Genomic DNA, 12,363 nt, shown 5'->3' with positions numbered 1-12,363 from the left:
GTGCCTCACCCGGGCCCTGTGTGGTCTTCTTCTCCTCCACCCAGTTGTAGTAGGCGGAGTAGTCGCCGTTGTTCGGGAGGCTGATCCAGGGCCCGGTGATGCTGATGCTCGTGTCTCCATTGTGGTCGTCACAGACCCATCTCCCAGAGAGGTAGGTCGTCCTGCGGGCCTCGGCCAGCTTGCTCACAGTGCTGGAGGTCATGGCGCTGTCACTCTCGGAAGACACATCTGCCGGATCTCTAGGAACCAGAGGACACACAGGGATCTCACCGGCCAGGCACTTCCAGAAGGTTACACAGAAGCATGGCAGCTCGCCGGGACAGACAGAGGCTCCCGGAGACGGCAGTGCAGACCACCAACGCTGAGCTACTGGCTCTCCAACTACTTGGTCTCAGCACCACTTTACACACACACCCACAAACTGTCCAAAGAGCCTTTACTTTGGTGTGAAGACATTCTATATTAAGTATTAAACCTGAGAAAAATAAGAAAATACTGGCCACCTCATTCAACAGTAATAAATCTATGACATGCTAATACAGCACTTTTTTTTTTTAATACAGCACATTTTTATGGGGGAAAAGAGTGAAAACGGGACTGTTAGTTTTTGCCTATCTCTCGAGTCCGCTGGCTAGTAACCTGCTGCCGCTTCATCAGACGTCTCCAGGGGCCTGCCCACAGCCTCTGCATGCTTCCAGCAGCAGCACAGGGCACCACGTGACGCACACAAGGGCGCCCGTTTGTGGGAAAACAGTGGAAACGTCCAAGAACTGTTTTACTGCACAGTATAGTTCAGAAGAAGGGCATTCATGGCTTCACCAAGCACAGACCGGTGAATGTATCTGTTGTTTCTAGCTGCGAGGGTGTGGTGTGTGGTGGCAAAGGCGGAGTGGCCAGCACTAAAGTTTGGTGCCACAGCCCTGCCCTGTGTCAAAGCCAGTAGGGCGTTGCCATGCCATGGCCTCTGCGAGACCAGTGCCAACGCCAACAACAAAGGAAGGCTCTCGGGTGGCACAATGCTGCAGCTTCCCGCTGCCTGGCCCAGCAGCCCCACCCCACGGGAGAAAGACCTGGCGGTCCCTGCCACAAAGACGTAGCCAAGAAAACCCACAGGAGGGGGCAGCAGCTTGACAGTCGGGCAGGGGCACTGCGCCCAAACACTCGCACCGACTGCAGAGGGTGTCAGGCACCTGCCAAGGCCTGAAGGGTGGAAGGGACTTCACCACCAGAAGTGTGAGCGAGTCCGACTGTGTGGAGGGGAGGGGCAGCGGGGTGCTGTGCAACTGCTGTGTGCTGTGGGACCCAGGAGACAGTGTTAAAGGAAGGGGGGGGGGGCACACCAGGAGGGCCCTGCCCCGTGGCCATGGCTCTCCATCCTTTTCCCCTGGGCCATGGCCCACGTGTGAGCTCGCGCCCACTGGCCGGCAGCAAGAAGCTGGAGCAGGGCTCTGAAGGCCGTCATCCCAGTCAGAGGAGACTCGAGAAACGCAACCCAACATGAAACTGTGCGGAGGAGTCACATCGACAGCACTCGCTAAAACAAACAGGCCGACCAACCTTTAAAGCATGGACAGTGTGATTAAACCACCAAGGTGGGAAAGCACGGTTTTTCCACATGTCTCTCCTTGGTGCTTACTACACAAACTAGTTCTCTACGACAATGCCAAGTACATACTTCATCTCATTTCCCCAGTCGATTCAGGAAAATACAGTGATTGGAATCAGGTGAATGAACAACAGGTCACTAAGAGGAAGTCCTAAACTAAAAAAAAAACAAACTCATTGCCAATGCTAACTCACAGCGATCCACTACAACGGGGTTCAGCTGTCTGTGGGTTCTCTTTATGGGAGACTCACCTTTCACCCAAGAAGTGAATGGTGGTTCCAAACTGCCAACCTTGTGATTAGCCGCCCAAGCCATAATCCTGGTGTCCCGATAATGCCATTTGCAGTCAGCTGTTACTTGCTATTCCGGAGTTGATTCCGACCCACAGAGACCCGAAGGGTAGACCTGCCCCTGTGGGTTTCCCAGGCTGTACCTCTTTACAGGAATAGAAAACCTAATCTTTCTCCAAGGCTTGATTGGTGGTGTTTAAACTGTTGATCTCTTGGTTCGCAGCCTAAGGTATAATCCACTACCATGCCAGGGCTTCTCTAACCCAGAATCCTGCCTCAGCCTCCATCTATCCATTGTATTGCATCATGTTTACATCTGTCACCCAACAAAATTTGCACTGTGCCTTTCTTATGGGACAGCTGTCCCCCTCCCACTGCCCACCCCCAGCTGTGTTAGTGGCAATTTGGGGGCAATTCAACCTTTCCCAATGACCTAAAATGCCCCTCTTTACTGTAGATGAAATTCCCAATGGATCCGTTTCTCGGCTTCCTGTTCTGCTGTTTTGAATCTGTCTTCCAGCCTCAAGCTGGCATCTGTTGTTAGTGACAGATTACTTACAGAGAGTCACAGGGCAGGCTTCCGTGCAGGAAGCGAAAAACCGTTGGCAGATCAAAGGCCACAGTGAATGGAGGTGGGCAAGAACAGTGAGAAAATGAACCTCCAGCCAGTGGCTGCCAGGTTCCGGTGAGGTGCCAGAAGTGAGGACGGTAGAAAGCCGCCCAGGAGACCAGCTGGTAGTGGGAACGCAACTCCACCCTCCCGGGCCAGTTTCCAAACCTGCTCACACACCTCGGGGGAGGTGTAAAGGGCATGCTACAAGACGGAAGGCTGGCAGGTGGCCTTGGGACCTTGCTTTTTCCTAAGGTTTTCTCATCGGCTAAGAGAGAACCGCCGACTTGTCACCAGAGACTCCTAAGGTGACTGCGGCCAAAGAACACAATCATGGTAGTCGGTGCTCGCTTCTGGGAAACAGGATTTAAGACAAACCAGAAGCTCCCATTGCGGTCCAGCCGATTCTCATCTCTGGCAACCCGCTGTGGGTCAGTCTAGAACTGTGCCCCATTGGGTTTGCAACGGCTGGGGAGATGGCCGAGCTTTTTCTAAGGCACTTCTGGGTAGATTTCAATCACTAGCCTTTGGTTAACAGCAATCATGTTTACAGTTTGTGTCACCCAGGGATGCAAAGCTTTGCTGATGTGAGGGGGATAGGGCATTTGGAGTTTGTTCCACCAGGTCAGACCGTTAATCATCTTTCTATTTAGAGGTTCTGAAAGATTATATAACAGTGTGTGACTAAAAAGGCCTGATTTGTGGCAGATGGGGACTGGTCTTGCCAGCAAGACAATATACCTAGCCATCTCGGTGCGTCAGTTTTTTGGCAAAAAAAAACAAAACCCCAGCATGCCCCTCTTGCCCCATGCACCTGACTCACCTGACCTAGTTCCGTGTGACTTTTTGTTTCTGCAAATGAGGAGGGGCATGAAAGGACAGAGATTTGATGCCGTAGAAGAGGTGAAGAAAAAAAAAGAGGGATGTACTTGTCAGCCATCCAGACAGATGAATTTGAAAAATGTTTCCAACAACGGAATTGCAGATTGACAAATATATTGAGTGTAACGGGGAATGCTTTGAACGTGATACTGTTTTTTTGTACAAACATATAAATACATAGCTTTGGGAAAAATTCCATTGGTGGCGGGGGTGTAGCCTTCGTATGGGCCACATCAGGGGAGAGACACCGCCCCGCAAGCACTTTCTTCTCTGTCAGCTCATAATTATCCTGTGGGGCAGGCCTGCACTACACCCAGTGAAGGGACACGGAACGAAGACCCAAGGGTCACAGCCTGCCTTGCACCACACTAGTAAAGGCCTGGCTTTGATCGCAACCCACTCACCCAGCTAACAAACACCCGGCTCTGATTGAAACCACACCACCAAGTAGTCCTTACCCAGCTTCCCCTACAGAAGCTCAGTAAGCACCCATGGAGCTGGGCCCTTCCCGAGACGCCCGCCTTCCATCACAGCTGCACCCCCACTTTAATGCTGCATGGACTGTTTGCAGCTAAGACTTCCCTTTCGTTCCCAGGGACACAAACAATTCCCGGAAGAGGTGTCGGCCTAAAAGAATATGGCCCTTGGGCTGTGGGGCACTCAGAGGGAAAGGGTTTGCTCACAGTACCTCCCGCCAGTCCGGACTTCCTCCAGGGGGAAAATGACAGAGGTGAGCTCGAAGATGTGAGATCGCCGAAGTTTGGCCAGACGCTCATAATGACTCTGTAAGTCGATGCTTTTCTTCTCCACCAGGTCGCCTAACTTATGATTGTGCCTCTGAATCTTCTCTTTCTTCTCCTGGTGCCGCTGCGCTCGACTGTACAGCTTCAGGTTCTTTTCCTTGGTTTTGAGGAGGCCTTCAGAATCTAAAATAAATCAAAGTCAACAATCACCTCTGCGCGTAGTCTGTGGGTATATGGGAACCCCGTCCCACAGCAGACTGCTGGGGCCCTGCCGCCTAAGTGGAAAGCAAGACCTCAGTGTATACAGCGCCCCCACGAGTTCAGGGTTAATCTGGTGCACACCTGCTGTCCAGCCAGCACTGCAAGGGTTCACCACCCACCTGAAAAGAGACCCAGTCAAGTCTTTTAAGACTTGGCTCCTTTTCTAAGATCCTTCAAGTTCTGGACCCCAAGAGCTATTAGAGTTATTGGGGTATAGCATAATTTAGCTAGTGTAGCAAAATCAGGCTGCACAATCTTAACAGAGATCTCAACACCACTTCAAAAGAAAACAAGCAGGCTCACTGCCGTGGAGCTGAGTAGACTGAAAGCCCTGGGTTTATAGAAGCAGTCATTCTCCCACGGAGCCACTGGTGGGTTGGAACCATCAGCCTTCTGGTTAGATAACTGCTTTAATCATTGTACCACTAAGGCTTCTAAGAACTAACAGGAGACACAAACCCAAATTCAAAACCAAGCTGTTTTTCCAGAAACACCTCCTGGCAACACGGTAAGCTAGGCTCTCCATGACACCATTGCCTTTGTGTGGGGGTCCCCCCACCCCACTTTCCTTCGTCTCCTCCAGCTTATGGATCCCTTAAATCCCCACATGAGCCTCTTACTGGGGCTCCTGCTGATTGTCGTCTTTGTTGTTTTTAGGGGGCCAATGATCCACTGCCCCTCAGTCACCCTACGTGGCAGCGACAGAACTGCCACCCTGGTTTTCTTGGCTGTGTTCTTTACAGCGGCTGATGGCCAGATTTCTCCCTTGGAGCCACTGAGCAGGTTTGAACTGCCAACCTTTTGGTTGGGAGCAAAGCACTTAACTATGTGCACTGCCAGGGCTCCTTGGGGTAGGGCTAGAAATCACTTACTTTTTTTAATTTCTTCATTTCCTTTACAGATTGTTTGTTTCAGCTGTTCAATCCTCATTTTGCAGGACATTATTTTCCACCTCTGGAACAAAGCATGAAATAAATATCACTAAACTTGTAGCCTGGAGCTAATACGGTCTGTCTGCCTTGGATCACTACATCTTGGGCATATCTTGGAAAACATGAAGAAAAGACCAATATAATTATACTTTCCACAGCCTTTATAGCTCTAATGGATTAACAAGAAGAAAATTCAATGTTATTCAGAATCAGCATACAAAGGAAGTTAAGAGAATGCCACACAGTGCTTGGTGTCAATGAGCCGTCTCCTCGCCCCTCAACGAGGAGGGCGTAAAATAAAGGCAGTCCACGCCGCACACCAGCCACACGTCGCGAGCTCAGCGTCACGGTGGCTAGCGGGAACCGCACGTCAGACAGCAGAATGGTCTCTTCACGAGCTGCTCTGAACGGTTGGTACTGGTTGGCTCAAGAGGCAATAGTATTGTCGTCATTGCACTACTGTTATGAGAGGCTTCAAAAGGTGGAAAATGGAATCAAGAAAAAACCTTTTCAAGAAAATCCCTGAAATGATGCCATAGTATAAGCAAAATATTATTCGCAATATTCGCCCTTCAGGATAAAAGACCTGACGACCTGCCCTGGTGAAGATTCCAGGCACTGGTCTCTCCTGATAATATGTCCAATGTCCAGGAGCCACAGCTTCACCAACCACACTGGTCAGGAGCATTCTGGCTGCACTACTTTGTTCTTTCAGCAGTCCACACAAAATCCTTCGCCACTGCCACACTCAAAGAGGCCCCTCAATCCTCGTCAGTCCTCCTTCGCTGCTCGGTCTCACATGCACACGAGGTGAACGGAAATGCCACGGCATGGGTCCGCTGCATGTTAGGCGTTTTCAGCATGTTAGTTTTTTAACATCGTAAGGCACCCTCAGTCACCTTTGCTCTTCACACGAGGTCGTCTGTATCACACTTACCCAGGGCAATGCATCCCTCGATTTCCCGACAGCTGCTTCCATGGACACTGGTCGAGAGTGTGAGAACAGGAAATCCCTGACACTGTCAGTCTGTTCTCCGGGGGGCTGTCGTCTTCCATCTTCATCAAGAGGTGCTTCGAGCCGTTTTTGCTTTTAGCAAACACGGCTGTGAGGCCTGCACACCACAGGTTGTTAATGAGTCTCCCTCCAGGCCTGCTGCTGTATCCTTCATGGACTGCAGCTTCTCGGATTTCTCGCTCAGCACAGACGGAATCCCTGAAGTGAGGGCGTACTTGCCCGGATACTACGGCAGTATCCACTTTTCAAGGGACGATCCCTGGGTCTACGCACAGGTTCCACAGAAATCCCCGTTCTTCGCAGTGCTATCTGTAATTTGTTGTGACCCACACAGTCCAGAAAATTCAAGCAAACATTTTTCAAGTATTCTTGGCTTTCAGGCAAGATTCATGTGACACCAGTAAGGATGTCCCTTGCTATTCGTTCCACATGTAGCTGGGGTTTCTGGCTATACCCCACTGCAACCACTTACTAAATCATCTGGAGCAAAATTTGCATGTGGTATTGATTTGCTTTTATATAATTTCTGCACTCTGTTGGCTCATCTTTCTCTGGAATGAGCACAGACATAGATCTCTCCCAGCCAACTGGCCAGGTAGCTATCTTCCAATGTCTTGGCACAGACAGCATCGCCTTGTTAAAGCAAGATTTTTTTTCTTTCTTTCTTTTATTAGTTGGTATTTAATACATATCATACCAGTCCACATTTCAATCACGTCAAGTAGAATGTACAATTGCTGCCACGGTCTCCAAACATTCTCTTTCTACTTGAACTCCTTGACATCATCTCCCTTTTATCCGCTTCCACCCCCTCCTACCGAACCCGATGGTTGCTGTCCCTATGGGTTCATCAATCCCGGGTGTCATGTACTGGAAACTAAGTACACAGCCCGCCCTCCAGTGATGGAACACCTCTAGGACACCCTAATATGAACAAGCACATGGAAGGAAAACATGATGTTCCATTGGCATCCCTCCATTCCCGTGCTGCTGAGAAAGGATCTGCCTAAATTCTTCATTCGATTCCTGGTGTCTAGCTTTCTTTCACCAAGGTGATCCTTCCGACCTCCTTAACCTTCTCGCTTCCAATTTTCACAGTCCAGTCACCAGGAAGCAACAACCAACTTCAGACTGCATTCTTTGATAAAATTTCCACTTCCTCACCTTCGGTATTGGCGGCGGGTGCATAAATTTTAAGAGTAGTAGTACTAAATGGTGTCCCTTGTCACTGCGACAGTTACATTTCAGGGTACATCATGAGATATTCGTTTTGATGATGAGTGTGGCTCTCATTCCACCTCTGTTGTTCCCAGCAGAGTAACGCCTGCCTGACTCAAAATGGCATACTAATGCCCTACAATAATCTGTGTTCCACTTCATTTTCAGTGACTCCTAATTTCCCAATGTGTTTTGTACATTCTATGCTCCAATTACTAGTACATCTTTGCAGCTCTCTTTCTCATTTTATGAGGTCCGCAACCTGCTCTTTCTTCACAGTCTGTCTTCACGTGAAAGGCCCCAATGAAACCTGCCACTATCTGAATCCGCTTCCAGCATCACAGCAACTCATAAGCCACACAACAAGCTCACTCGACAAATGGTAGGTCTGTTTCCAGAAAAAGCATGAAACACACAACTGGAGTAGTTCCCCCCTGGAAAGGGAAATGCGGTGAGAGGGATGGGGCAGGGAGAGCAGGGGTCATAAGCTCTTCTTTACCAATACACTTATTCCCCATCAGCACCAAGTGTTCTGGCATGATAACCTCAGATCTTGCTATGTAAAAAATTTTCTAAATTAAATGACTCCGCTAGTCATGCAGCAACAGTGGTGCAGCAACCTCTCGTACAGCGTTCATCAAATAAAGACTACATATTTCAGACATGGTTCCATGGTTATCCTAAGATTTTCACTGGCCAGTCTTTTTCAAAACACATCGCCAGGTTGTGCCTCCTGTCTGCCCCGTTTGGAAACTACATCGAGGCTGTCTGTGATGGGGGACCCTGTTGGGATCTGACGTTCTGGTGGCACAGCTTCCAGTATCACAGCAGCACACAGGCCACCAGAGGATGCCAAAGCGTCACACAAATGGGAGAGCTCGAGTGTACCAGGAATATTAATGTCAATGCTTCTCACAACTTACCAGCTGATCTGTTACCCATTTTCCTTCCAAAGCTCGGAGTACTCTGTCAGAAGAGACAAGTGAAAATTAGCTCTTAAAAGGCATTTATTAAGTAATGAGTTCTTACAAAAGTACTAGAAACATCAAGATGGAGCTTAAAAAGGCACGTTCTAAGTATCCGCAATAGATTTTTACAACCGCTGTCAGCATCCAGTGCTAATGCCTACTAGTTATTTAAAACATGGCTGGTTGGTGTAGGGACACTTTCATTTTATATCAATTACATTTTTGTTGTTGAGAGTATACACAGCACAGACAGCAGTTCAACAGTTTCCACATGTGATACTGAATACCGCCACTCCCACCTTCCGTTTTTGAAGCATCCCTCCCTCACGAACATATACATGCTCAACTTCCTGTCTACTCTTTAGAGATAGATGCTACTGTCCGCTTCACCCTAGAGACAGCTCTTAAAAGCACACACAGTGGCCAAGGCATGTGGTCCTCACAAGTTAAGCTAAACTTTGGTTTTAAGAGGGCAGAAGACATTTAAGGTTTAAAGTCTATCTCAGAGGGGTGGTGGGTGCTTTGGTTTTTTAAAATGCAGATTCTCAAGCCTCACTCCAAACCTACTGAATCCAGGTTGAAGTTCAAGAATCTGCTTTTGAAACCGCTGTCGTAATTATCCAGGAGCCCTGGTGACATAGTGGGAAACATGTTGGGCTGCTAACAACAAAGTCAACAGTTCAAATCCGCCAACTGCTCCATGGGAGAAAGATGAGGCTTTCTACTCCAGTGGAGAATTCGTGTAGGAAACCCTCCGGGGCAGTTCTACCTGGACCTACTGGGTCACCAGGAGAAGAGCGGACTGACTGCATGGCGGTGAGCTTGGTTTGGCTGTAGTTGTCAGTAGCTGTGGAGCGCATTCTCAACTCATGGTGCTGTCACAGGACCCACTATCATCATCTCAATGAATTCTAAAACACTGATCCAAAGAAAGAAGTCAGCACCACGAATGTGTCTAACCACACCCATTCTCCAGGACCCATTTCCCACCAATCAGTGCTCAGGCCCCTGGGTTGCATCCACTCAGGCAAGCCTTCAGTGGGTGCCTACTGTAGACAAGTACCAGGCATGAACTCAGCGCTTTCTAGAAGCCTGATGGTCTTTGCTCTTCTACTCTCTCCAATGCACTGCTCTTCGCAGCTCACCCACACGTCAACGAAGCTGGGAATAAACGAGACCCACGCGCCTGCATGGCTCAGCTCTGAATTAAACCAAATAACCTCCACATATTTAAAAGCAAAACTCAACTCACTCTTTCTGAAATTCTTCTTGTTTGCTCTTAAGTCGGCTTAACCTTTCCTTCTTGTCAATAAACCTGAAGAAGAAAAAAAAGTGTAAGTGCTCGTTCGTTTTTCAGTTCGATGAGATTATGCCTATTTGAGTTGGCCATCGTGCAGATTCATCTGGCACCACTGTCACGAGTAAATGCGTGTCTTCACATGTGGTGCACACCGCTGCTCACCATTTTAACCCTCACGTCAAACCCTCCACTTAAAATGTTCTCATGGGCTTTACACACGTCTATTTTAACCCAAAGTTGAATCATGTTTTACAAGAGGCACACAAGAAAGCTAAAGTGGATTTGAAGTCAAAGAAATCGAAACCTCGTTATATATTAAAAATAATGTAATTACTAAGCTTAACTTAATCCTGCTCTCATCTATAAATTGGTTCCTTATTGTCTTTTAAAATATCTTTAAGTTTATTTCTAGTTATTACAGGTAGCAGGTTATTTAGTAAAACAAATCAAAGTAAAGAACACTGCATACCGATGTTCAGTTGGTCTGTCGGTGAACCCTTTAAAGCTGTGGAGGCCAAGTCTACTCCAACTCATGATGCCCCCAGGTGCTAAGGTCGAGCTGAGCTCTATGGGGTTCTCCTGGCTGTAAACTGGACAGAAGCAGGTTGCCAGACCTTGCCTTTAAGGTGCTGTGAGGTGGGTTGCAACGGCCAGCCCTTCCGTTAGTGGCTGGACACAGCCCTTTGTGATGCCCCAGCGACCTTTTTCACCACTATCATTTTCTTTCTTTTTTGGGGTAGTGTAGTGTGCTATGCTCTGGGCTACAAACTTCAGGGTCAGCAGTTCAAGACCAAGTGGGAGGCTCTCTACTCCCTTAAAGATCTACAGCTTCGGAAACATACAGAGGCAGTCCTCCTCTGTCCTACAGGGCACCTCTCAGTCAGAACTGACTCGATGGCGGTAAGCTTTCTGACTCTGTATTTTGGGTTTAGTTTGTTCTTCCTTCTGTTGTTTGACATGGAAAAATAGATGGTCAAATGTAAGCCTTTGTTTCTTTTTAATACGGACATAAAGAACAAGCCCATTCTATCATGTTGACTCTAACTCACAGTGACCCTATCGGACCGAGTTGCGCTGCCCCAACGAGGTCACTAGGCAATCTTTACAGGCAAACACTGCCACGTACTTCTCGTGTAGATTTAGCGGTGGGTTTAAACTGCTGACGTCGATTTCTACAGCTCCCTCTAAGCTGTTGTTGTTAGCTGCCACTGAGTCAGTTGCAAGCCCTAGCGGCCCTGTGTAGAACAGAAGACCCGCCCAGGCCTGCGCCACCCTCACAACTGTTCCTCTCCTTGAGCCCAGTGTGGGAGCCACTGTGTCAGTCCATTTGTTGAGGGCCTCCCCCCCACCCCTTTTTTGCTGCCCATCTCTATTACCAAGCATTATATCTTTCTCCAAGGACTGATCTCTTCTGATAACATGTCCAAAGTAGGTGAGACAATATCTTGACATCTTTGCCTCTAAGGAGCATTCTGGCTGTGCTCCTGAGACAGATCTGGTTTTGTTCTTTCTGGCAGTGCATGGTCATTTCAATATCCTCCACCAACACCATCATTCAAATGCAACAGTTCTTCAATCTTCCTCATTCAATGTCCAACTTTCACAAGGCTATGAGGCTGGGGCTAAGCATACCTTGCTTAGTTATCGAGGTAGCCCTGCTTTTCACCACTGGGCCACCTGGAATTCCCTCTCTTCTCAATGTTATCGATGGTTTGTCAATGATAAACACAGGTGCTTTCCTTTTCATACTCAAAAAACACAAGTAAACACCTTTCAGGTAATTACCTGTTTTCACCCAAGAGCCACCTAACATTGTCATTAATAGCCTTTGTGCCACATCGTATTCTGAACCCAGTCTGAATGTCTGCAAGCTTCCTGTTGATGTACAGCTGTAATTATTTTAAAATTATCTTCTATAATTTCCAACTACTGATATCTTTCCTATTTCCAACTTTCATATACCAAATCAGTAATCATGATAATATATGCATGTTTGATAAATTTCTGAAGTTGGCCAGCTCTTTAATTTCTTTTGTTTAACATCATTTTATTGGGGGCTCATACAACTCTTATCATAATCCACACAAACATCAATTGTATAAAGCACATTTGTACATTCTTTACCCTCATCATTCTCAAAACATTTGCTCTCCATTTAAACCCCTGGCATCAGCTCCTCAGTTTGTCCCCCCTCTCCCCTCCCTCACGAACCCTGGATAATTTATAAATTATTTTGTGCTACCTTACACTGTCTGGCATTTCCCTTCACCCACTTTTCTGTTGTCTGTCTCCCAGGGAGGAGCTTATATGTAGATCCTTATAATCGGTTCCCCCTCTCTACCCTACCCTCCTGGTATCGCCACTTACACCAGTGGTCCTGAAGGGATCACCCGCCCTGGATTCCCTGGGTTTCCAGTTCCTATCTGAACTGGTGTACATCCTTTGGTCTAGCCAGATTTGTAAGGCAGAATTGGGATCATGATAGTGGGAGCGGGGAGGAAGCATTTAGGAACTAGAGGAAAGTTGTATGTTTCATCG

The 12,363-nt window shown here is 47.9% G+C and overlaps 1 protein-coding gene across 1 annotated transcript in view; it reads right to left on the bottom strand.

Moving 5' to 3' along the window:
• Nucleotides 1-12,363, bottom strand: part of ATG14 (autophagy related 14) — a 39,278-nt gene that overhangs the window by 10,545 nt on the left and 16,370 nt on the right. The window contains exons 2-6 of the mRNA XM_004698605.2: nt 9,778-9,840; nt 8,481-8,523; nt 5,265-5,346; nt 4,077-4,314; nt 10-239 (exon numbers count right to left, since the gene is read on the bottom strand). Coding sequence (XP_004698662.1) covers nt 10-239; nt 4,077-4,314; nt 5,265-5,346; nt 8,481-8,523; nt 9,778-9,840 — 656 coding nt within the window. The remainder of the gene's footprint in view (nt 1-9; nt 240-4,076; nt 4,315-5,264; nt 5,347-8,480; nt 8,524-9,777; nt 9,841-12,363) is intronic.

The sequence above is a fragment of the Echinops telfairi genome, unplaced genomic scaffold (assembly GCF_000313985.2).
Source record: "Echinops telfairi isolate 266 unplaced genomic scaffold, ASM31398v2 ScPeMD7_18;HRSCAF=68, whole genome shotgun sequence".
Lineage (NCBI taxonomy): Eukaryota > Metazoa > Chordata > Mammalia > Afrosoricida > Tenrecidae > Echinops > Echinops telfairi.
The sequence above is the reverse complement of the archived record's forward strand: the minus strand, read 5'-3'. Positions and strand labels throughout refer to the sequence as shown.